This window comes from Protobothrops mucrosquamatus, unplaced genomic scaffold (genome assembly GCF_001527695.2).
Source record: "Protobothrops mucrosquamatus isolate PMUCROS unplaced genomic scaffold, P.Mucros_1.0 scaffold301, whole genome shotgun sequence".
NCBI lineage: Eukaryota > Metazoa > Chordata > Lepidosauria > Squamata > Viperidae > Protobothrops > Protobothrops mucrosquamatus.
In genome coordinates this window covers 294,436-320,743 of record NW_015386644.1, presented here as the reverse complement: position 1 = coordinate 320,743, position 26,308 = coordinate 294,436, and the positions used below count along the sequence as shown (strand labels likewise).

The following is a 26,308-nucleotide window of genomic DNA, read 5'->3' as shown; positions in this document are numbered from 1 at the left end:
AAGCACATTTATTAATTTATTTTATTCAATTATTGTTAAACTGTTGTCTATATTCCAAATGTTATGGCCCATGTAGTAGCCCCCACATAAATACCCCTTGTTTAGTTAAAAGCATAAAAAAATACATTGTCCGAACAGTCAACAGCTCTAATAAGTTAAGACCAAGTTATAAGGATCAATCAGAATTTACCCTGCATTACGATGAAGGAAAACAAACTGTACATGTGAAACGAAGAGAGAGAGAGAGAGAAAGAGAGAGAGAGAGAGAGAGAGAGAGAGAGAGAGAGAGAGAGAGAGAGAGAGAGAGAGAGGGAGGGAGGGAGGGAGAGAGAGAAAGAGACAGAGAGAAAGACATATCATAGGAACATACATGGACATTTGCATCACTAAAAATAATAACAAAAGGTCACATTCTATCAGAAAATTTAAAAATGGAACACGAAGGCATGTACCCGTCGCCCGCTACCCACCCACCCACCCACCCACCACCTGGGCCAGTCTTTCTTAATCATGGGGCAACCAATGGTAACAGCATTATGGCCAGCCCAGGTTGTGCGGTTTAAGAGAAAGTCAGATTAGCAGTCAGTTCTCGGATTCGGTTCTCCCTACTCATCTTCTTGAGTTTCATTCTGCGGTTTTGGAACCAGATCTTGACCTGCCTGTCAGTGAGGTTTACGCTCTTACTGATCTCTAGGCGGCGCTCTCGGGTGAGATACATATTGAACAAGAATTCTTTCTCTAATTCCAGTGTTTGGTGTTTAGTATAAGGGCACCTCTTCTTTCTGCCACTCTTTGCCGTTAACCAATTGCTGGTTGGAGTATCAGACTTGGCTTCCTCTAGTGAAATCGAAGGGAGAAGGGAGGGGGGAGGGGGGAGGAAGACAAGACAAAACAAAACAGAAAAGAAAGGACCTCAGTCTTTTATACCATAGCCTTGGCCATGAACCCATTTCCATTGTGTCTGACCAAAAGGATGCTTTGCCTTGTGGGTATGAAACGTTGCCAGAGTAGGTGCCTACATGAATTCAGGAAGAAGTGTGATTTTTTTTTTGTTTAAAAAAAACCCCATTCTTTCCACATTAGCTTTCTTAAAATGCCAGCAACACACAATTTACCAGGATAGGGACTGTTCAGTTATATTCTTTGTGGCATATAGAATATATACTAGAATATAGAATACCTTATTTGGCCAAGTGTGATTAGGCACCCAAGGAATTTGTCTCTGGTGCTGAAACTCTCAGTGTACATGCAAAGCAACAAAGTAATCATCATCATCATCATCATACCAATAAGGGAGGGTAATAAAGACAATAAGAAGGTAATAATAATAATACTACAGCCATACAACATGGGTAGATATATACTTGGACATAGACAGTATTGTGAGAAAAAGGTGTTCAGCACTCTGTTTGGGAACAGGCACATTTTGGTTCAACTACTACCATTTCATGGGGACTGTTTCAATCCTGCCGCCTTGTCAACAATACTACCTTAATGGGTGTGACTTTTACAATCAGCCCACAGTCTTGTAAAACACTGATTCTAACCAAAAGATTGGAGGGAAAGCCTCAATTAAAAACCTTCTGATCTCACTCCTGCCATTGAACATTAAAGCAGGGATGTTTCAAACTCTTAGCTCACCCCAAAGCTTGAACAATGAATACCAAATAGAGCAAAGGTATTTTTTTTCCCATTTTCCTTTAAGTGTTCTCTCCACTCCACCCTCACATTAGATGCAGAATTTAATCTTTGATTTGTGTGCAATGCCCGTTGTTTGTTTGTTTTTTATTTTAAATGTACACTATAAGGTCAAATTCTCACCAGGGGCTGCAAAATTATTTGTGGACGGGGAGGGGGCTTCTTCTCCCTCCACCCCTCCGGAGATGAAATCTCCTGTGGCTCGCCACCCGTTCCTTTTAAAGAATAATGAACTTAGCACGTTTGTGTTAAGTATTTAGTAACATTCTCCTCCAAACTATAATCAGCCGTTGGAGACTTAAACTGGATCCAAAGGCTGAACTTCCTGTCTAGTTAAAAAAAAAACAAAAAAACAACCCACACACACACACAGCAAGGTTGTTTCTAACTGCCTCCCTCTTTCAAACTTTATCTGGTTCTGCGCCATCTCCTCCGAACGAAGAACACTCTTATTTCTGAAGTGTCTGTATACCCCAGTGAGATTAATGAAAATCCACAGAGGAAAGGCTGGATGTTAGTGGGACTGGTGGGTGGGGTGGGTGCTGAACAGACCGCAATTTCACAATTCTTGGAATGTTCTCTTTGAACGCCCAGCCCAAGGAGGGTGTGTGTGTGTGGGGGGGGGGAAGCAAGTTCCAGAGCCGGGAAGAAAAGTAGGGCACAGACTGCAGCCAGCCCCGAGCTGCCCCCAGTTTCCCTGGGCGTCTAAGACCTGGAGGACCCAACCGAGGGGAAGAGGGCGACGGGGCGAAGTGAGGACAGGACAGGACAGGACGGCGGAAGGGAGGGAGGGAAGGAAGGAAGGAAGGAGGGAGGGAAGGAAGGAAGGAGGGAGGGAGGGAAAGAGCGTCCTTTCTGCTGAGCAACGATGGCTGCGCCCTTTTAAGCAGCGTTTTCCTCGCCTTATTTACCGACGTTCCCAACTCGGCAAGCATACCGACCTTTGCTTTCTTTCTCTTGGCTTTCTGGGCTGGAGGCGGCGGCTTCGGCCAGGCAGCTCCGCTCGTCCGGCAGCGCGGACTTGGACTCGGGACTCGCCACCCGAGAGGCTTTGGAGGAGTTCTCCGGCTGGTGCTGGTGCTGATGGCCGCCGCCACCGCCGCCGTTGCTGTTGCCCGGGGTGGCGGCGCCGGCGGCGTTGGCGCTGGGATGTTCACTCGTTTTCTTTTCCACCGGGACTTGCGAGGCGACCTGGCCTTTGGAAGCGCCGCGCGGGTTTAACTGCAGCATGAGGGTGGAAGTGGCTTCGGGGCTGTTGTGGTACTCTGGGGCTTTTCCCCCGGCGTAGGTCTGGCTCAGTCTGAAATAGCCCGGGACGGGGACCTCGGGGTTTTCAACGGGACACGAGTCAGAGACTAACCTCTGGTAGGAAGGAGGGACGTCGGAAGGGGGGCCCAGCTTGGCCCGCTTGTCCGAGTACATGCAGCAATTGGCTTCCTCCTTAATATTGGTCGCAAAGGAGCAAGCGGGCACCTGCTGAGCAACAGGTTGCTCTATGCTGCGGCACGGCCTGCTGGGATCGGCCCAAGTGTCAACCGGAGGGATGTAGGGATGCACGTTCATGCCCATGTTTGGATGACTGACTTCTCGTTTGGCCAGAGACGGCAGGAGTCCACAGGTCTGCATCCCGTACGTGCCGAGGTCTGCGCCGGGCGGCATGTACATGCTGGCGCCGTTGGAGTAAAAGCTGTCGCTCCTGCAGGCACCGATCAAGGAGTCGACTAGGAAGGTGTTGGCGGCGGGAGAGCTGCTGGGAAAGGACATTTTAGGGAGGAATTGGAAGGAGAGCCAGGGTCTCCTTTGTAGGCTGACATCTCTACGAAAACATTCCCGGTGTAATCGTGGATGCCTCCGCACGACCACATGACAGGCGAGCCAATGAGGTTCGAAAACGGCCCGGGAGCCGCGGCCTCCCCGCCGGTCACGTGCTCCCCGAGACGCGCCGAGCCGCGGCGCAAAGGTGGACAACAGCGACACCTAGGACGGCCGCGGGGAAACGCAGGCGCTCAGCCTGCCCGCCCCGGCCCCCTGCCACCTTTCTCCTCCTCCTCCTCCTCTTTCTCTCCCCCCCCCGTGTCTCTGTGTGTATCTGTACCCCCTTTTTAAGGATGTTGTGGGTTTGTACAAAGTCAAACCCGGGTGCACTTGTGCTGCTTTAAAACAAGGAAATGCGATAAGCGGTTCTGAGTAGGGGCTGAGCCTGAATTTAAAGCAGTTTCTCTTGTGCCCGTTTCCAAAAAATGTAGAAACACCTACTTCGGTTATAAGCCCGGATCAGCTACACGGAGGGTAAAAAAGGAGGGTAGGGAGAAACATGGAGGGCACCGAGACAGGCAAGGAAAATGCAGAGCTTTGTGGTTCAGTTTCTGTCCCCAAATGCATTGGGGTCCACTTCCATGAACTGACCTCAACTGTGCCCTCAGAAGAACTGCCCTTACTCTTAGGCCATGCCCACCTTTGTCTTTCTCCTCAGAATTAAACTCATTTTTGGGGGGGAGTGGAACCCAACCAGTAACGTCTCCCTAACAAAAGAAAGGCATGGAGGGTAAGTTGGGAACAGAGAATATCTGCGGGGTGTTGGTCCCCCAGAAGTGCCATTGTTTGGAAAGAATGCAGAAGTGGGAAACATTGTCCTTTGATGGCTTTTCTAAAAGCCTTGGCTTCTGACAAGATCCAAAAGGTAACAGAATTGATTAACACAGATTAAGAGGAATCAGGGCGGATCAATACACTCCTCATCTACATGCTCCAGCCAGTTGGCAATTTTCTTGCTTCTGAAGCTTTTTCAAGAGTTATTCCCTCTGTAGCCACACACAAGGAAGAGATTTTATTAACAAATCAATCTAGACTTTGTAAAGGGTAAGATTAATAGTTGGGATTTAGCATAATAGTGTTCACGTTATGAATTATTGAAAATTATACCATTGATTTTTCCTTTTTTTCTCCTAACCAAGAAGGTCAACTTTTGTTTTAATATAAATTGTCAGATATAAAAGCTGGCCTATTACGATAAGGGCTTACTTTGTTTTTTGTTTTAGTTTTATTAGGTTAAAGAAAAGGGGGGGGGAATCGCTTTTGTTTTAATATACATGTGAACAATATCGCCTGCATCAGTACAACAGAAAAAAAGGTATTATGTTAAAAGGTGTTTTACAATACTTTTATATAATACTGATGAACTGATTAAACACCAATGTATGAGCTCGCCTAAAATAAAACTAGACAAAAGCTATCGTTTTCTTGGCCTAACTTTATACATTTCAAAAATGGCAAGGATGTATAAACTGACCAACATAAAAATAGAATATTCCCTCTGACTGTTTGAAAATTTAGAGGTTTTTGTCTTTAAATATACTTTTTCAATATAGCTTAGGATAACGTTCTCTCTCTCTCTCTCTCTCTCTCTCTCTCTCTCTCTCTCTCTCTTATGAAATAAGTTTAAATAATACATGATTGTGAAATGTCTGGATTTTAATTAAAATTTCGAATATGCTTTTCTCCATTCTCCAGCCCTCTCCCTTCCTTTCCAAAGTGTATTTGATATGCACAGTCCAGCATACCACATTCATTCTCCATTTTTGAAGAATAAATATTAGGCATATTTTGCGGCCATCGGCTAATTGAATTGGTCCCCTCTCTTTCTCCTCCTTTCTTTTCCAGCAAAACCTCAGTCCTAACAAAGCTCAAATCTTTCAAAGGTCGGGTTCTTGTACATCCTTGACCATCTATTGTTGCCAAATTGCTCCTTCACCAGCCTACTGTCTTCAAAATCATTTTCTATCCTTGGGATTGCCAGGGACGGTTTGCTTCCTTCCTCTTCCTCTCTCTCTCTCTCTCTTTTAAAAATACTTCCCTGGCCTTTTCCTGCAAACCTCCCCCGGTTTTGTTTTTTGTTTTTTTTAAATCTCCCTGTGACAATGAGACAGACCTTTCAGAAGCTGATCCGCAGCTGTTCAAATACAACATCAATGCCAGGTTAAGAGCGGCGGGCGCCTTTTACAGCTTTTGTCTGCAAGGATCCGTCGCGCGTCGAGGTCTTGTTTTACCTTCCTAACTTATATTCCCACCCAACACCAGATTTTTTTTTTTTGCCAAAACTCTTTCCCCTGTTGGGCGACTCTTGGCCGTGTCCTGCGTGGGGTGTGGGGAGGAGAATTCAGACAGAAGGTCCCTCGCCGGCGTCTAGGGTGGCGGGCCGGCATAGACAGATCCCGCTTGCTCACCTTCAATTTGAGATCATTATCAGAGCCATTGCTAAGCGTTTGGCCGGGCTGGGAAGCAGACAAAAGTGGAGGTCATGATGCTCGCTCTCTCTCTCTCTCTCTCTTTGGGGGGGCTGGGGGTTTTATGGGCTTCCCAGCCATTTTCCTCCCCCCCCTCCCTTCCCCTCTGAAAACAAGAAGCCAGACGGCCCGCCGAGTTTAAAGCAACCCAATACCTCGTTTTTCCCCCTTCGCCTTGCCTGCGCTTTTTAAGATTTTGCCGTGAAATCTAATCAGGGGTTTTATTCCCATCAAACGGCCCACTCGTACTCAGCAGTCGTCTGAAGGGAGAAGGGCCCTAGCAGGAGAGCACTGTCCGTGGTTGACTTTTTTTTTTAATTTTATTTTACCTCTTCTATTTTATGGGCGTTTGTAGTAGCCCAGTGGTAACGTTAAAACAATAAGCCAGGAGTTAAAACGTTAAAACAATAAGCCTCTGTATCCTGAGAGGCTTAAAGGAATTGACTCGCTTTCGATTTTGCATTTTTTCCCCCTGGATTTGGGGGTGCCAGATATATTACCGCCACAAAGTCTAACCTCCACAATTATTTGGGTCCAGATAAAGATGAATCGGGGTGGTGCCCTCCTGCTCCTAAGGCAGCCTGGCCACGGCCAAGGGCTCCTTTAAAAGATCCTGTTTTCAGCTGAGCAGGGCAAAGTGATTTTAAACGAAGGAATGGGTATATAAATCCAAAGGTAACATTTGTGTAGCACTTCCAGAGAGTGAATAAACATCCTTCTAAGAAGGCTGATTCCTCAGACTTTCTGTGCTTAACGCCACTCAGGTTTTAAATCACATTAAGCTGGAATTGTAGTAATTAACCCGAATAAATAAATCAATATTGTGCCATAAATGAGATATACAATCTGCATTACCGCAAAGGGTTTCCTCTGGACTGTTCCATATTTTTTCCTCCAAAAGAGTGAAAGCCTTAGACGCTCCATTTATACGTCCATGATTATTTGCAGTAAAATATATGTTGACACTACCCTTTTCTGTCTGAATAAATAATAGAATGTAAAGACTGGGAGGAATGTCGTTGCTTAACATTTTAATTTTAATCCTTCAATTTATGCCATGTGTTATACCTGGGCGGGGTTTCCCCAATCTCACTCCCATCCACCCCGAATTCTTGCTGGTGTTTTTTTTTTCTCCCTCCTCTCTTTTATTTGCCTTGATTATTAAAGAGCAGAAGGGAAGAATCCCATCAATCGGTGAAACAGCAAACTGTGAAAACGCAAAGCGGAACTTTTGATCATTAAATATCATGAAAAGACTGGAATTTATCAGAAACAGACAGAAGCATAATACAGATGATCTTCTTCTTTTCGTTTCATTTTTTTTTCCTGTAGGAAGAATTTATAAACAGATCCATTTGCTTACATTTCTCCCTGGGTGCATTAGGGGGGCTTCCTTTTAATTAAGACCCCGTTAACTTACTGCCGGAACAGCACCAAAGTGCCCCACTCTTAATAATATGAGAATTAAATTATTCCATCTTCCTCACCTATTCCACCACAGGCAACAATCACAATATTTCTAGGCAGTGAGGGGAAGAGATATTGTTACAGTATTGTGTGCAAAGCCAAAATTCGCAAGTAAAAGTCCCGATCATATTTGGACAGCTCCCCTTAATTCTTCCTGATTTTTGTTACACAAATAATTTTTACAGATGGGAGGTGCATAGGATCCCCTTAGAGAAATTCATATTTTGCCTTTGTTTCACAGCGGACTGGGAAGCTTGGAGTTCCGTATCAAATGCTATAAGCTTTTTCCTGGCTGGAGGAGGGGGGGGAGCGGGAAGGGGTCTGGAAAGATGGATTGGCTTATAGCTGTTTATATATAGTCTTTCTGTTAATCAGAAGCCCTGGAAAAAAACAGGACATACAGCTATAAAGCTAGTCTAGTGACTGGGTAAGTCTTATGTTTAAAATCTCAAGCCGGTGTAGCTTTGGGGGAGGGGGGAAATAGTCATCATAATTTAAAAACTGATAAAGATAGACAGACAGACCACAAAATAAAATACTAGATTTTTCACTGGCTGAGTTTAGCCATCATGAGGAGAAATAACGAAATAATAATCTAGCAAATTTAGCCATAACCAGGATGGCTCATATTTTGAAATCCCCAAAAGGACAAAGCGAATATTACAAATATTTAACCAATTTAATAGGCAGAGGACCGACAGAGGAGATACTTATAAACGCAAAAATCCTTCAGTTAATATTACATTTTAAAAATATAACAGAAACAGTGGAAGAAAGGATTCAGGGGAGAAATCTGTTGTCAACTTCACGTGAAGGTTTACAGCCTGTGCTTTAATTGAATAAGGAAAGGCAACCACAGGTTTTGGTATTGTCCATTCTCAGAATATTCTCCGTTTTCTTTATTTTTTTTTATTCAAACAGGCCAGTGCCAAGATTTTCAGTTTTTCACGAGTGTCTTTTGAAATGTATTTTCTAATTTTAAAAATTCATTGTTTTCGGAAAGCAGAATAATCATGGGTTTCCTTTTAACTTTAAAAAATATTAAAAAATCTATCTGGTAAACAAAGAATCCTGCATCTATTTCTCAAATATGACTTTATCTAGTTTCTTATTTCTTTTTTTTTCTTTTTTGCCTCTCCCTCAGTTGTTAGGACTGTTAGGGAAAAAGTGGGGGAAATGACATCCTTGTCCTTTGCTGCATAATTTTTCAAAAGTGCCTCTTTGGAGAAATTTAGCACTGAACAAATCACTGGCCAATTTCAGAGACAGATTCCTCTGTCTCTTGAAGAAAAAAAACAAATTACATCTTAGATATCTTTTGAAAAACTGTTGTGATTCTTCAACCTGCTGTGAATGAAATTTAGGTCTCCAATAATTCATTTAAGAAATGTTTACCTTTTTTCTGGTAAATAATTCTTTTTTTTTTTTAACCAGCAAGGAAGCACTCACAGATGTCAGCCAACCATTTTTCCATTAATTAAGATTACATATTTTCCAAATTGTTCAATTTATCATCTCATTAAAAAACACTTTAGGACTCATATTACCCCGTCACAAACTATATATATACACACACACACACATACACACAGAGAGAGATATAGTTGTGTGTTTGTATTTTATGTGTGAATGACACAAAATACATTTTAATTAGTTTGTTTGTATTATATTTGTGAGTTACCTCTGTAATAATTTTTTGATTCTGTTATGTTTTCTCACTTCTAGTTGCTTATACATTTTATTAGTGGCATTATTATTGTGAGGAAATACCAGAATATCAGGACAAATATATATTCTGGAATATAAGTGCGCCCTCGCGTGGAATATATGTGTATAGCATATGGAGCATTCTGTTTTTAATCCCTGTGTTTTCTTGTTTTTTTCATTTGACCATTTTGTTCTCATTCTTTTGTTAAATAAGAACATAAGGATAAGTATATATATATGTACAATATATTTAGAATTATTCTTTTAAATTCTTACAGTATTTATTAAGGAATGCAAATGCAACTCCCCTTTGTAAAAATGGATAGACACTGAATAGGGCTGATATATATTTTTCATCATGTAAAGGTAATTTTCCCTCAAGTATCTTAAGGCAACAGTTTAAATTATTTACATTTCCTGTGAAACATAGAGCAGTATCTGAATTTCAAAGTATCATTTTTTTTAAAGTAATCAATGTTCCATAGGAATCCAAAATTCTTTCACATTTATTTTAAGGGGATCGAATCAATTTGCTTGTTGCTTCCTTTTAAACAATTTTTCATAAGGCATGTTTTATCTAGACTGAGAGCAATAATGCTTTTGCAGTTAATAATTTACATAGAAAAACCCCTTATAACAACATTTTAAAAAGAAAATTGTTATTTAAAGGGCAATTGAAAAGGCTTTTAATAATACACGCACTGGTGAAATATTCTGCACGTTTCATTCTAGATAAATACAGAGAGGGGCTGTATTGATGGATACAGTGGATTGATGGGTCCACTGATTTGAATTGATACGCAGTCCTTTTCTGTTATGCACCTATGAATGAATAATGTATTTGCCAGTGTGAGACAGAAAAAAAGGGAAGGGGGAAACAGGAAGTGAGGAATGGGTGGGAAGCCCAGAAGGGTGGGTGGTAGTTGAATATAAGAGGCAAAGCTTTGAGGCTTCTAATTATTCAGAAAGGTTAAAGGTGATGACCTTGACATCTTGGAAGTTCAAAGGCATATACTTAATTTTTTTGGTTTAAATTAAAAAATTAAAATTATTCTCCCAGTCTTCTTACATTCTCTTAGTTTAAGGCATACTTTGTGCACTTCCTGGTATTTTATTCCTCCAATCTGGCCTTTAATGAACACAAAAGAAAATGCAAACTGTTTCTTTGCCTTTTCTTTTTCCTTTTCCCTTTCTTTTTTTCTTTCTTTTAAAAAAGTCAAAATGTTTTCTCACTTGCTGCTTTTATTGCACTTGTGGAAATCTCTTTCTTTTTCCCACCCAGCACAAGGTGTACAATATAGCCTAATTAAGTTGTTACAAACCCCGGGGTTTTTTATGGTGTTGTCTAGACAGTTCAAGGTTTTGTAAACAGCTTAAACAGGCCACCACAACAAAATGGAGAGAAGAACCTCTACCAAATTCCTTTGGGGAGGAGGGGGGGGGAAATAAGTGTTAGCAATTTAGTAGCAAAGCAGAGATTTTTTTCTCAATTCTTTTATTAGTTTGTCTCCGCGCATGTCAATAATATGGAAGAAATGCCTTTTAAAAATCGCTCTCTTTAATGTAGTTCCTCTCTCCCGCCCCGTGAATAAGTTCAAGTTTTGGAGCTGGAAGTTTCTAAGAGCGAAATGCATCTGAGACCACAGCTGAGTTTCTCCAAACATTGCGCGACATAGTGAAATTTCATCTTATGGCTTTACAGCTGAAGTCTAATCTGGGTATTTTTATGAGTCCATTTAGGATCCTAGGATAAAATACTTGCAACGTTTAGTGGTAATCGTGGATTTTGCACATGTTTGGCTATTCGTCCCTCAGTTCTGAAAACATTCCCCTTTCTGGATTTGCCCCATTAAAAAAATATAAGATAATGGGGCCTTCTGAAGGCATGGCTACCACAGGCACTACGGTTCAAGTTTCATGTGGGCTCAGAAAGAACACAGCAGTGCTTCTTCAGAAATGGACAGTTTAGCAGATAATCCAAGTGGAAGGTACTGCTTCAGCTTTACTAGCAAGCCACTGAGACACAAAAACAAGACAGCATCCCAACGCCTTGATATGACAACAGACTTCCCAACCCTCTCTAAACCAGCATGAAGTTATGGATCCAATGCACATTATCCCCTTTACAATTATATGTGGCGCAAGGGGAGAAATGTATTCCTGTCTGGAAGCCCAGAGGAGGAGGAAAGAGTAACCAAGGATGCTTAAAGCCGCTGGTTTTAAAACTGTCAGATTCACATGAGAGTTCTCTGGTTACAGCCATGAAAAGTCAGTGAGAAAATAAAATAAATGAATGTTGTGGGTGATTTAAAGAATAAAGACAATGCTACAGCATTAAGATGGAGTGCTGGATTTACCCCAGTGGCTTTTAGGAGGGTTCTGCTCTATTAATCCCAGGAGAGCACCAAGAGACACAGAAATAGTACTATAGACCAAAATAATAATAATAAAAAAAAGCTTCTTATGTCCTCAGGGTGGACCTCGTGTTAGCCTCTGGGGTTTTTGCACTCAGATGTCTGGTTGGATAATAAAGGGAGATCTGTCCTTCCTCCCCACTCCCCTCTCCGCTTCTCCTCTCAAAATAAGGGGTTTCCTGTGAAATATTGCATGCGGTCTCGGTTGAGCTTCTTTTCTTTCATCCTTCGATTCTGGAACCAAATTTTGACTTGGCGATCTGTGAGGTTCAACATTCTGGACAACTGGAGTCTTTTCTCTTTGTTGATGTACACGCTGAAGAAAAATTCCCGTTCCAGGACTCTAATCTGGTACTTGGAATAAGGACACCTCTTTTTCCGGGATCTCTGGGGCAGTGCTGGAATGGTCAGAAAAAGAAGGAAAGAGGAGGAATGGCAGTGAGGGCAACGGGCCCCATTCCCAAAACTTCACGACCGACTATTATTCCCTGGAAAACTGTCTCCTTTCTCTGCCCCTCCTTCTGGGTAACTTCGGAGTAGTGGCTTGGAAAGGAAAGGAGGAAGAGCAAAAGAGGAAGAAAGATTTCCCTAAGTTCCCGCCATTATCACGTTGCTTTCTAAGGCTTAAGTCCCACTGAACTCAATGGGGATTGGTCCCAGGTGAGGACCTTTCGGCTCGGTCTTTTCTGAATGGACAGCGATTTGGACGGGGTGAAACGAAGGCCATTTCCTAACTCTTTCCTTTCTTCAGAAGCAGCCTTTCGCCCCGTCGGACAGCCCCCCCCTCCCCTTTTAACAGCAAGACCGAGTTCCTTTTTCGGGTTGGGGGGCTTTTAAGGGGCCAGAAGCGTCTTCACAGAGCTCCTTCCTTCCCAATCTCTTTCTAAGTTCTCCTCCAAAAAAAAAGAAACGAAGCCCAAAGAGGCTTTATGGCTGGAGAAGTTATAAAGGATGCTTTTTTTTTTAAAGTGCTTATAAAATGGCACCTGAAAAAGCTGAGACTTGACGAACTGATGGGTTGTCATCTGCCTCTTTTCTCTGCCGCCCTCTCTCTCTCTGTCTCTCTCTCTCTCTGTGTATGTGTGTCTCTATCTCTGTCTCTCTGTCTTTCTCTGACTCTCTCTCTCTCTCTGTCTCTGTCTGTCTTTCTCTTGTCTCTCTCTCTGTCTTTCTCTCTCTCTCTCTGTCTCTCTGTCTTTCTCTTGTCTCTCTCTCTGTCTTTCTCTCTCTCTCTCTGTCTCTCTCTCTCTGTGTGTATGTGTGTCTCTATCTCTGTCTCTCTGTCTTTCTCTGACTCTCTCTCTCTCTCTGTCTCTGTCTCTCTCTGTCTTTCTCTTGTCTCTCTCTCTGTCTTTCTCTCTCTCTCTCTGTCTCTCTCTGTCTTTCTCTTGTCTCTCTCTCTGTCTTTCTCTTTCTCTCTCTCTCTGTCTCTCTCTGTCTTTCTCTTGTCTCTCTGTCTTTCTCTGTCTCTCTGTCTTTCTCTTGTCTTTCTCTCTCTGTCTCTCTCTCTGTGTCTCTGTCTTTCTGTCTTTCTCTGTCTCTCTCTCTCTCTGTGTCTCTCTCTCTCTCTGTCTTTCTCTGTCTCTCTCTCCCTCCACTTTTCTCGATCTGCGATTTCCCCCTATTGAGCCAGGGGAAGCTGAGGGCCGAGCCACCCTCCACCTTACCTGAGCGGTGGCTTTTCAGAGTGCGGGCCTCCCCCGAGGAGGAATCCGCGTCGCCTTCGTTCCCCGCTTTCTTCTTCGGCCTGGGAAGGTGGGGGCTTGGGCCCCCGGCGGTCCTCGGCGGCGACGGAGGCTTGAGGTCCCCGTTGCTCTCCCGCTCCGCCTCGGTCGGGCAAGGGGCGCCGTCGCGGGCCGCCTCGTAAAACTGATCGAAGCCCTGCGGGAGAACGCCATTCCGGCCGACGGCGCTACAGAAAGGCGCGGGGTGGGTGCCGCAAAGCTGATCCCTTTTGAAGAGGGCGTCGCTCCTGCTGGCGGGCGGCTGCAGGAAGTCCCGGCTGTGCAAGACCTCCTCGTAGTAACCCGGGCTGTAGGCGCTCCGGTAAGCCCATTTGCCGCTCCCGCCTCCTCCCACGTAATCGCGGAAGGCGGCGGGCACTTCGCCCACCGGTTGCACCTGGCCGGGCAAGGCGGAGGCGTAAGGCAAAGCCGTCTGACAGGAAGGAGGCGGCTGGGACAAAAACGGGGGCTTGCCGGAGAACTCCGCGGGGGAGAGGTAATAGGCCGCGGGGAGGTAGACGCCGGGGGCCCCGTGGCTGGCGCAGTCGTCCAAGTTACTCATGGCTGCTTCTTCACACCTCCGCCGCCGCCGCCGGCTTTGGGGAGAGGGGAAGCTGGCGGGAGCGCCGGCCACGGAGCTGAGCTCTTGGGATCTTCCGAAGCCCCATCTAGGTGCCCGCCGGGCTTTGGGCACGAGCCGCCCCGGAGAAGAAGGAAGCAATCCCGCCGCGGGCTGACGCGCAATTCATCTTGATTGATTCCGGGGGGGGGGGCGGGTTGTAATTGTGGTCACGTGACGAAGGCGATGGAGAAATGCCCTTATATCTACATCGGCCTCTCCTCCACACACACCCCCCCCCACACCCACACCCACCCCCAGGCCAGCTGCCTGTCTTCCTGCCTTCCTCGCTTCAAGAGCTCTACTACACCAAGTCTCCGGCCTCCGCGGAGTCCAACCGCGTTCCGGCTCGCCCTAAAGCCACCGTTTCTAGCTCTCGCCCGCTTTCCACCACCCCCCCTCCGCCCTTCCTCCCCTCTCCTTCGGAAGCAGAAGCGAGGGCGACCTGTAGATAGGGTCACCTGGGCTTGTTAGCATTACCCAGGGATGCCAAACAAAGCTAACCAGGCCGTCTCTGCCATCCCCCCTCCCTCTTCTCCTTCTCTCTTTAGGAGCACAAGTAGACCCCGGCCAGGCAGCCAGAGAGCCTGTAAGGCCAAAAAGTTACCCCGGGGTAATTCTTCCCTCCCCTCCCTGCTCCGCGAACCAACCCCCTCACATCAGATTATGGCATCTTCATTAAAAGTGACAGGCTAGCTTGATTGCTAAGCTCTTCCCTCCCCTCCCCTCCTCTCGCTTTCTTGCTCTCTCGCTCTCGCTCTTCCTCTGACAGCCTCGCTGGCAAAGGTTCTGGGAGCAGAGTGGGGCTCTTCGCCTAGGGCGCCCTCACTCCCCCCCCCATGGTTCTTCCCGCTTTTATTTTTGAAACGGATTCCCCAAATCTCTGTCGGGCGGAAGGACCTTCCTCTCTAGCCTTCTGTTCGATTATTCTCTCGCATACGCCGAGGAACATGCGCGCTCCCGTACCCTTTGGTGCAGGGCAACCCACCGAGGAAGGGTGGAGAGTGGGGGAAACAAAAGATGACACCTGAATATCTGCATGGTGAAAGGGTTCCGCCTCAGGTATTTTTTAAAGGGCGGGTGCAAAGGAAGATTCCTTTTCGAGAGTCCAGGGGCTGTTCGGCCGGTCAAGGTCATCCGAAGGAGAAGTAGGACATTCTCCTCCCTTCGGGTCTGCTTTTCAATAGGGAATGCAGGAGCACCTTTTGTTCCCCTTCCATCTCAGTCACGTGCCCTTGAAACAGCCCCAGCTTCTCCACCCTCTGTGGAGAAGCTGCACAGGGAAGAAAGGAAGGAAGGAAAGGAAAGAAAGGAAGGAAGGAAGGAAAGGAAAGGAAGGAAGGAAAGAAGGAAAGAAAGAAAAAAAGAAAGAAAGAAAAAGAAAGAAGGAAAGAAAGAAAGAGAAAGAAAGAAAGAAAGAAAGAAAGAGAAAGAAAGAAGGAAAGAAAAAATGAAAGAAAGAGAAAGAAAGAAAGAAAGAAAGAAAGAAAGGAAAGAAAGAAAGAAAGAAAGAAAAGGAAGGAAAGGAAGGAAAGGAAAGAAAGAAAGAAAGAGAAAGAAAGAAAGAGAAGGAAAGAAAGAAGGAAAGAAGGAAGGAAGGAAGGAAGGAAAGAAGGAAGGAAAGAAAAAATGAAAGAAAGAGAAAGGAAAGAAAGAGAAGAAAGAGAAGAAAGAAAGAAAGAAAGAAAGAAAAAAGAAAAAAAGAAAAAAAGAAAGAAAGAAAAGAGCACAGCCACGGAGAAAACCCCAGCAAGGAGAGACACATTCCACAATTAATTTGAATTCCAGAATTCAAATGTCTCTAGAAGACCCATCTGTTTCACTTCCTTTCTTTCCCCACCTAACCTGATTAAGCTGCCATAGTTAAGATTACTTCCAGGATGTTGCTTTGCCTTTCAAGCGGAAAAGACACCTTTTTAAACAAGCATCTTTTTAAGGACACCAAGCTGAAAAATAATTCCAAATGTGTTTCTACATCTTCTCTCCACATCTAACATCTAATTAAACAATTTAGATCACACTCTAGAAAGCAACTAGCTGTTCCTTTTCCCACCTAACTTCATTAAGCTGCCATAGTCAAGTTTAACTCCAGGATGTTGTTTTTGCCTTTCAGATGAAGCACACCTTGCTAAACACACATCTTTAAAATGCATCAAACTGAAAAATAATTCCAAATGTATTTCTACATCTTTTCTCCAAAGTACATCTCACTAAACAAATTATACCAGACTCTAGAAAGCAAACCAGCGGTGATGATTCTAGCCATAACAATCCAAAACATGTGTGACATTATCCATATTACAACCCAAAAAATCACTGTAAAAGGTGGTTAATTGATGAGAAGTTTTCTTTTGTTGAATATTAGCAGTATGGTGGAGAAAGGAAAGAGGGAAGGGAAGGGAATTTGTAAACTGTAATAAGGAAAGACAAAAGCCAAATGATCCTGTAGACAAGTATAACATTCTATGCCAGAAATTATTTGCTAGCACGGCTAATCGTAGTCTATTTAAAATGTTTTAGTTAAAAAAGTGTTTAAGCAGATAAGCATGTGAAGCATTGTGCCCATGTATGTGCGGTTATATAATATATTCCTTTACACAATTATATAATACATATTACACAAGCCGCTCAGGGTCGCTTCGAACCGCGATACGGACAGCAAATAAATTGAATTATTACTATTACTGTGGCTCCGCACACCTACCAACAGATGCCAAAACAGGTGAGCCAACAAGTGTTTTCAGAATTGTATACATAACAATATCTTAGTAACTCTATGAAATTAGTTGGAACACATAAATATTGCAGACTGGCGATGCCTCTGGCTTCCGCAGCAACACACACACACACACACACACCCTGCACTTCGCCTCTTTGCATTCTGCTCTAGAAACGAAAGAGAGACAAATACTTTTCAGCAGAGCCAAATCAAAGCCACTGTCCCTCTTTGGAGAAGGAAAAGGGAGCGAGGAGGGAGCTGTTTTGCGCCTCAAGGCTGTCCAGCCTCCCGCTCTCCTGCTCCCTTGGAAACGTCCACCTCGGACGCGCCTTGGACCCACCAAACACCTGAGATTCCACCATCATCTACCTGCCCGGCACCCTCCCTCGCAATGATGGCCAAGAGACTGCAGCATCCCCTCCCGCTTTTCAAGGCGCAGAATTTTTGCTTCTGCTTCTGCTGTCAAAGGACCCACCCGCCCCCACCTCCCCACACCGGCAGTGGCGCAGCTTAAAATGGCCCCCGTATTCCAAATCGCAATAGCGACGGCAGGGTGTGTTCTCTTGGGTTTACCCTTCCTCCGGCAATCTCCGGACGTGTGAATCTCGCTCAGACGGTTCCAACCAGGACTTTTTCTCATTCGACCGAGCCCCCCCTCCATTCCATTCCCTCTCCCCCCTCACACACACACACACACATACCAAAAAAAAAAAAAAAAAAAAAAAAAAAGCAGGACACCGACAGCTCAGCGCAGAAAGTAACCCGAAGCTCAAAGCCAAGCCGCTTGAAAGACTTACGCTTCAGCGAACTAGGTTCCACCATTTCAAGTTCAAGGACGCGGCTACCGTTTGCTAACCAGAAAAAGAAGAAGTGGGGGAAAAAGCAGGGCGGGCGACGGGGGCGATCCGAGGAAGAGCCTTCCGCTCTTCTTCCACCCCATAAAGCGGAGGAACCGGTCGCAGCTGCGGGGGTCTTCCGGGTGGCTCAGACCTCCGGAACTAGAAGAAGCGGCTGACTCGCTGCGGGATTCGGCCGCCTCTTAATAAATACATCTCTGCACACACATACACACACACACACACACACACCCGTTTCCCCTCCCCGGCTCCTCACTCGTTGCAAACGAGCGCTGGGGGGGTAGCATACCCTGCGCAGACGTTACCGTTTGCCGTCTTGGAAGCCTGCCGAGGTGAGGCGGGTGACAGCTCCGAAGAGCCTCCAGGAGAAACGGGGACGGGTCGCCCAGCCTTCGGAGAGGGCGCGCCGGCTCCCGTCCGGCGGCTTTGCCCGCTCCGCGCGGAGGAGAAGACGACGCAGCAGCCCCAGCCGCATTTCGGTGCCACCCAAGATAAGGCACTAACTTGACCTTAACTTTGTTGTGGCGCCCCTCGTATCTGGCGAAGGACGTGAACAGACACTGTCTGGCACCTCTCGTAAAAGCTGACTGGAGAGACGATCCTGCGTCATTTCATTTATGGCCTCTCCAGGTCTGCGTCTCTCCTCCCTGTCAAACTTGAAATTATTTATGCGCTTTTCGGAAGCACAAAAGCGCCCACCGCCGCGGAAAGGCGAGCCGAGCCGAGCAGCCTGCCCTCCCCTCGTCTTATCAAAGTCCCGGGGACTGCACCAGCTCGGCCCAGCTCAGCCTATCAGAGCGAAGGGCAGCTCCTCCGCGCCAGCCAGATGCGGGTTTGGGAAGAAGAGCGGGTTCGCGCGCCTGTGTCGCCGAGCAAGCCTCGCCTGACAATCCGGTTTGGGCGTGTTTTTGCCTCGAGGGGCGCGCGCGCGCGCGCACGGGCACGCTCTCTCTCTCTCCCCCCCCGCGCGCGAGGGCATACTTATGTGCACACTAGCAAAAAAAACCTAAAGGTCCACCACACCACACCACACCACCACCCCCCGTGCGAGGGCATACTTATGTGCACACTAGCAACAAAAACCTAAAGGTCCAGCACACCACACCACACCATACCACACCCGCGGCGGATCACCCAGATCCGACGGTTACAAACTCGGCTCGGTTCCAAATGTATTCTTCTGAAAAAAAAAAAAAAACCCACGAAGAAGATCATTATCCCCTGGGCCCGCTTAAGAAACCACCCGCAATCTTTTTTTTAAACCAAACAAAAAAACAAAAACCAAACGAAACAAAAGCTCTGGTCTCTGTAAGGGAAGGCTGCCATAAGTCGGTCCTTTTCCTTGTTGTGTGTATGTGTCCGTGTGGGGGGGGGAGAGTGAGAGGTCTGTGTTTTATTACGCAGCTTTCTTTCATTGGAGTAAACAAGTGCGAGGGCTGCGTTTGTGGTAAGCGAGGAGAAATTGATTTAATGTTGTTAAAGAAGAACAAGTGTCCCTAGACGTGAATATCTGCGTTCTTACAGAGAGGTGTTCGTACTGCACTAGTCAGGATTATGGGAACGATCTGTGGTCGAAATGAAAAAGAAAAATATGTATTGAAAATACTGAGAAGCTGACTATCAATTTATCTCCCATCTATCTATCTATCTATCTATCTATCTATCTATCTATCTATCTATCTATCTATCTATCTATCTATCTATCTATCTATCTATCTATCTATCATCTATCTATCTATCTATCTATCTATCTATCTATCTATCTATCTATCTATCTATCTATCTCTAAATTAGCCCCAAATAATCTAGGATTATTAGCTTTTATATGCTTACCATCGCACACCGAAATACGTATATCAAATATGCTTGGGTGTGATACAGAAAAAAGCATTTTATATCCTCGATGAATAAACGTTCTGTTCACTGGCCTAATCAAAATAAATCTATAGACAAATCACCTAGCATGCATACTAGACAAAGGGATGTTTCTGCTTCTTCCTTATTTTTAGTTTAAGGGCAAATATTGGTAAAGATAAATATTGCAAAAAGACAAAAGCCACAACAGCTCAGGAATAATTACTCTAAATAAATAACACATGGCTACAAGGCTATTTTTCTACAGCTACAACTGTAGAAATGAAAGAAAGAACTCCTTGATTTTACAGCGCGTAGGCTGATATGAAAAAGTGCTTGGTTTTTTAATGGCTTTACTGCTTTACTAAAACACTGAAATCTATTGGGCCCTTGGTAGCGTAGCAGAAAATGTATGCTATAAAATTCAGAGGAAACGGGTGGAATCTTGTTCTTGGAATTCAGCTATTTGCAGATTTGGGGGTGGGGTTTTATTTCAGTGTTTTAAAAATCATTAAATATTTAGACTATTCTAATAATATGAAATCAAACCACAGTATTTGTCTTTTCCCTTTAGAAGCTTGTAGTATTTTTAAAAGCATTTTGTATTTTGTAAAATGACTATAGCCACAGTCATTCTTCCTGAAATATAATTCTAAACAGTCCTTTAAAAAAAAGTTTAAAGGAATCTCCTAAGTAAATGAATCTTGTAATTCCACATTAAATAAAATATAATAGATGCCTTCACACACGACATACCACCGTTATCATAATGTACTAATTTAAAATCAAATACACCTCAGCAGGGATGTGGCATAAATAGTGTTAAACTGATTTTTCAAATTAAATTAAGATTATATATATATTATTTTATATAAATATATAATATTTATCTCCCATATTTGGGCCGACAGGGTGCACCAAACATATATATATAAAATTTTCTCCTTTTAGGTCGATCGCAGAGAGTTTTTTTTCTTACAGAAGGCATTGGTAGAATTTTTTTTAACCATGAAAGTTCAGAGCAGAAATGTTGTCTGAACGGTGGGAGGAGTGCAATCATGTTGCATAAAATACTTTTACTCTCTTTTGTGAGAGAAAGGAAAAAATGCATGCCCCGGGCCTGATTTTTAATATAACCCCGCTAAGATTTCGCTCAGAAAACAACGCAACCCCGATTTACAGGATTATCCACCAAAGCACACGGGATTCTTCTGATCTCTGCGCCTGAGAGGCAGCGACGGGGTGAGGTGGGTGGGGGAGGGGGGAGAGGCGGGGAGGGGAAGCCGGACTGGGGAGAACGAAGGTTTTTTTTGTGTGCCCTGCCCTTGTTGTCTGTAGCTCCGGGACAAGGCCAAAGTCAAGCTAAACTACGAAGAGACGCCTGCGGGAAGGCAAAAGGCGGAGTGCACTGCCAAGGGCAGCGGTTGGGGAAGGGAGGGAAAACTTGGGAAAACCGAACAGCGGGCTTCGCCTTGCAAGACAAAGCGGCTCGGCGTTGGGCAGCGGGACTGGGAGCCGGGTGAATGTAGGAAGCATTTAAAGAAGAAGAAGGAGGAGGAGGAGGAGGAGGAGAAGGAGAAGGAGAAGGAGAAGGAGAAGGAGGAGGAGGAGGAGGAGAAGAAGAAGAAGAAGAAGAAGAAGAAGAAGAAGAAGAAGAAGAAGAAGAAGAAGAAGAAGAAGAAGAAGAAGAAGAAGAAGAAGAAGAAGAAGAAGAAGGCAAAATAAGGAAGAGTTTGGGAGCCCCTTTCTTCTGAGATGAAGAGAAAAAAAAAAGAATTTGCCCTTGACAATGGACGGAGCGGGTCTCCTCCCCCCCCCCCGCTCTTGCCGGAGACGCTTGTTGAGAACGAAGAGGATCTCTCTCTTCCCCTCCCCCTTCTTCTCCCTCCTCTCCCCACACATTCATCCCACACAACACAGGCCCCCCATATTGCCCCGGCCGTTTCTTCTATTTGAAAGGGGGCCAGAAGACTTGAGCAGAGCACTGCGGACCCAGGTTGCGAATCACCAGCAGTATTTCAGAGAACTCTGGAACAGACCCAGGTGTGCAAAGAGTTTTCTTCGTCTGCCCCGGTCTCGCTGTTGTGACAAAGCTCCGATTCCGAGATTACCCCCCCCCCCCAAAAAAAAAGGTCTAATTCAGGTTGCAGGAAAGATCTGGTGCGGGGCAATCAAAGGTGTGTGTGTGTGTGTCTGAGCGAGGGGTAGTGCTCGAATTCCAAAGACTTAACTGCGTTCGGATGGAAGAAAGCAGGTTAAGGCTCGGAAAGAGGTTTGGCGGCCGGGGCTTTCCCCAGAGCGCGGGAAGAAAGGCAATTAAGGTTTCCAGCGCCCGCCGCCCCCTCCTCTGCTTCCGAAGCCGTAGAAAGTGAAAAAGGAAGGCGGGATGCGCCGGGGACGCCGCTCCTGGAAAAGAAATAGCAGGCAGATTAAGCGGAAAATGGAAGGGAGGATCACGCGACGCCCCCGAAGGCCTCAGGTTCGCCNGCATACTTATGTGCACACTAGCAACAAAAACCTAAAGGTCCAGCACACCACACCCGCGGCGGATCACCCTGATCCGACGGTTACAAACTCGGCTCGGTTCCAAATTTATTCTTCTGAAAAAAAAAAAACCACGAAGAAGATCATTATCCCCTGGGCCCGCTTAAGAAACCACCCGCAATCTTTTTTTAAACCAAACAAAAAAACAAAAACAAAACGAAACAAAAGCTCTGGTCTCTGTAAGGGAAGGCTGCCATAAGTCTGTCCTTTTCCTTGTTGTGTGTATGTGTCCGTGTGGGGGGGGGGAGAGTGAGAGGTCTGTGTTTTATTACGGAGCTTTCTTTCACTGGAGTAAACAAGTGCGAGGGCTGCGTTTGTGGTAAGCGAGGAGAAATCGATTTAATGTTGTTAAAGAAGAACAAGTGCCCCTAGACGGGAATATCTGCGTTCTTACAGAGAGGTGTTCGTACTGCACTAGTCAGGATTATGGGAACGATCTGTGGTCGAAATGAAAAAGGAAAATGTGTATTGAAAATACTGAGAAGCTGACTATCAATTTATCTCCCAACTAGCTATCTAGCTATCTCTAAATTAGCCCCAAATAATCTGGGATTATTAGCTTTTATATGCCTGGGTGTGATACAGAAAAAAAGCATTTTATATCCTCGATGAATAAACGTTCTGTTTCTATTTCACTGGCCTAATCAAAATAAATCTATAGACAAATCACCTAGCATGCATACTAGACAAAGCGATGTTTCTGCTTCTTCCTTATTTTTAGTTTAAGGGCAAATATTGGTAAAGATAAATATTGCAAAAAGACAAAAGCCACAACAGCTCAGGAATAATTACTCTAAATAAATAACACATGGCTACAACTAGCTATTTTTCTAACTGTAGAAATGAAAGAAAGAACTCCATGATTTTACAGCGTGTAGGCTAATATGAAAAAGTGCTTGGTTTTTTAATGGCTTTACTGCTTTACTAAAACACTGATATCTATTGGGCCCTTGGTAGCGTAGCAGAAAATGTATGCTATAAAATTCAGTGGAATCTTGTTCTTGGAATTCAGCTATTTGCAGATTTGGGGGTGGAGTTTTATTTCGGTGTTTTAAAAATCATTAAATATTTAGACTATTCTAATAATATGAAATCAAACCACAGTATCTGTCTTTTCCCTTTAGAAGCTTGTAGTATTTTTAAAAGCATTTTGCATTTTGCAAAATGACTATAACCACAGCCATTCTTCCTGAAATATAATTCTAAACAGTCCTTAAAAAAAAAAGTTTAAAGGAATCTCCTAAGTAAATGAATCTTGTAATTCCACATTAAATAAAATATAATAGATGCCTTCACACACGGCATACCACCGTTATCATAATGTACTAATTTAAAATCAAATACACCTCAGCAGGGATGTGGCATAAATAGTGTTAAACTGATTTTTCAAATGAAATTAAGATTATATGTAATTTATATCATATATAATATAAATCCGCTATTATTTTCTCCTTTTAGGTCGATCGCAGAGAGTTTTTTTTCTTACAGAAGGCATTGGTAGAATTTTTTTTTTAACCATGAAAGTTCAGAGCAGAAATATTGTCTGAACGGTGGGAGGAGTGCAATCATGTTGCATAAAATACTTTTACTCTCTTTTGTGAGAGAAAGGAAAAAATGCATGCCCCGGGCCTGATTTTTAATATAATCCCGCTAAGATGTCACTCAGAAAACAACCGCAACCCCGATTTACAGAATTATCCACCAAAGCACACGGGATTCTTCTGATCTCTGCGCCTGAGAGGCAGCGACGGGGTGAGGTGGGGGGGGGAGAGAGGCGGGGAGGGGAAGCCGGACTGGGGAGAACGAAGGTTTTTTTTGTGTGCCCTGCCCTTGTTGTCTGTAGCTCCGGGACAAGGCCAAAGTCAAGCTAAACTACGAAGAGACGCCTGCGGGAAGGCAAAAGGCGGAGTGCACCGCCAAGGGCAGCGGTTGGGGAAGGGAGGGAAAACTTGGGAAAACCGAACAGCGGGCTTCGCCTTGCAAGACAAAGTGGCTCGGCGTTGGGCTGCGGGACTGGGAGCCGGGTGAATGTAGGAAGCATTTAAAGAAGAAGAAGAAGGAGAAGGAGAAGGAGAAGGAGAAGGAGAAGGAGAAGGAGAAGAAGAAGAAGAAGAAGAAGAAGAAGAAGAAGAAGAAGAAGAAGAAGAAGAAGAAGAAGAAGAAGAAGAAGAAGAAGAAGAAGAAGAAGAAGAAGAAGAAGAAGAAGGCGGCAAAATAAGGAAGAGTTTGGGAGCCCCTTTCTTCTGAGATGAAGAGAAAAAAAAAAAGAATTTGCCCTTGACAATGGACGGAGCGGGTCTCCTCCCCCCCCCCGCTCTTGCCGGAGACGCTTGTTGAGAACGAAGAGGATCTCTCTCTTCCCCTCCCCCTTCTTCTCCCTCCTCTCCCCACACATTCATCCCATACAACACAGGGCCCCCATATTGCCCCGGCCGTTTCTTCTATTTGAAAGGGGGCCAGAAGACTTGAGCAGAGCCCGGCGGACCCAGGTTGCGAATCACCAGCAGTATTTCAGAGAACTCTGGAACAGACCCAGGTGTGCAAAGAGTTTTCTTCGTCTGCCCCGGTCTCGCTGTTGTGACAAAGCTCCGATTCCGAGATTAACCCCCCCCCCAAAAAAAAAGGTCTAATTCAGGTTGCAGGAAAGATCTGGTGCGGGGCCATCAAAGGTGTGTGTTTGTGTGTGTGTGTGTGTGTCTGAGCGAAGGGTAGTGCTCGAATTCCAAAGACTTAACTGCGTTCGGATGGAAGAAAGCAGGTTAAGGCTCGGAAAGAGGTTTGGCGGCCGGGACTTTCCCCAGAGCGCGGGAAGAAAGGCAATTAAGGTTTCCAGCGCCCGCCGCCCCCTCCTCTGCTTCCGAAGCCGTAGAAAGTGAAAAAGGAAGGCGGGATGCGCCGGGGACGCCGCTCCTGGAAAAGAAATAGCAGGCAGATTAAGCGGAAAATGGAAGGGAGGATCACGCGACGCCCCCGAAGGCCTCAGGTTCGCCCCGAAAGCCAGAATGAAAGCTAATTAAATCACGCCAGACAGAAAGCGGAGGTGCTGGACCAAATACCCGGGTTACCGAATAATCTTTGCAAATTTGAGGATGGGTGGCGGGGGGGGGGGGGCGGCGGCGATGGATGCTCTGCAAAATGTTTTTGATTTTGTGGGAAGCCGAAAGCCAGAGCTTCACCCGCCTTCTGCAAAAGAAACCAGGAGTCCCAGGTTATTTTTGCCCAGACTGCCGTCGGTTCCAGCCAACACGGCTCTTTATCCTTCGGGGCCCCGTTTCGTTTCTTCGCCTGCGAATTAAAGGCGGGATGGAGGCGTCTGGCAAGTAGCCAACCGGTCGAAGAAAAATCGGAGGGAAGGCCCGCGTTTCTTTTCTTGTCTTCCTCACCCTTCCTCTCTGACAAAGACGAGCCCGGCCAACCTGCGGACCTCAAAACAATTCATGAAGAAGAAAGATCTGGCCTTGCCTCCCTTCTAAGTCTCCCCACCGGAAATGCTACTCCGGAAACAGACCGGGGCTCGGAGATCCAGAAGGAAGCTCCCGGGTGAAAGGGTCGCCAAGCTTCTAGTCCCCATCGAGCACCTGCGGTTGGCACGGTCGCCATTCGCCGCCGTCGCTTCTACATCCTCCGGTTCTGGACCTAAAGCTTCACTCTCTGGTCGCCGAGAGCGAGTCTGGGAGACGGTCCTCTCCTTTCCTGTCGGCTGTTGAACTCTTGGAGGAGGAGCCGGCCTTCCAGCTTGGCCCCTCTGCTGCTTGGTGTAAGGCGCCGCTTGCTCGGAGTCCTTCCTCGACCAGGATCCAAGGCAATCCTGCAACAAACAGGGTCAGGGGTCGGGCTTTCCCAGAAGGAACGGTCTCTCAGGCTGCCGACGGTGAGCGTCGGGGAAAGCCGTCGTATCCGAGAAACAAGAGGGTCGCAAGGAGCCGAGGCCTCCGGATGAAAGCAGTTGAGGGATGGGCCGGACACGCCAATGCACTAAAACCCTTTCTCGGGCCCTAAGGCCACTTTGACTACTAATACGCGCGCCCTGATACGGAGCACGGAGCCAGGATCCCAACCCTTTCCTTAAAAGAAGCGCATTTCTTCTTCTAAAGGTTGGCTCAGGACGTGGACGGGGAGGGGGGGTTGAAACCCGACCCGCCGGAGTCTGGCAGCGGGGGCGGTGCTGCCGCGCTGGAAGCGAAAGCAAAGCAATGTTTAATGGCCTCGGGGGCCTTTGAACGTACCGTCTGGAGTGGTAGTGCCAGGTTCAAGTTGACGGCTTGCCGGAGATCCACCCAGAAGCCCGAAGAGCGGAGGGCCAGACCTCGCCAAAGAACCGCCGCCGGCCACCCCTGCGGCTCCCGCCGGATCTACCGCCCACCGTCGTCTCCCCGCCGCGGTTTTCAGCCAAAGCTTCGCAGCTCCCTTGTCGGTCGTCCT

General features: G+C 45.7%; 2 protein-coding genes across 2 annotated transcripts; both read right to left on the bottom strand.

Annotated features, from left to right (window-relative positions):
* Positions 1-559: 559 nt before the first annotated feature.
* On the bottom strand, positions 560-3,462 carry HOXD10 (homeobox D10). The gene is made up of 3 exons (XM_015814982.1): positions 2,842-3,462; positions 2,640-2,766; positions 560-837 (listed from the first exon to the last, which is right to left on the bottom strand). The coding sequence occupies exons 1-3, from the start codon at positions 3,460-3,462 to the stop codon at positions 560-562; spliced, it is 1,026 nt and encodes a 341-aa protein (XP_015670468.1).
* Positions 3,463-11,731: 8,269 nt separating this feature from the next.
* HOXD11 (homeobox D11) lies at positions 11,732-13,855 on the bottom strand. Its single transcript, XM_015814981.1, has 2 exons — positions 13,237-13,855; positions 11,732-11,967 (listed from the first exon to the last, which is right to left on the bottom strand). Exons 1-2 carry the CDS (start codon positions 13,853-13,855, stop codon positions 11,732-11,734), a joined length of 855 nt encoding a protein of 284 aa, XP_015670467.1.
* Between the last annotated feature and the right edge of the window lie 12,453 nt (positions 13,856-26,308).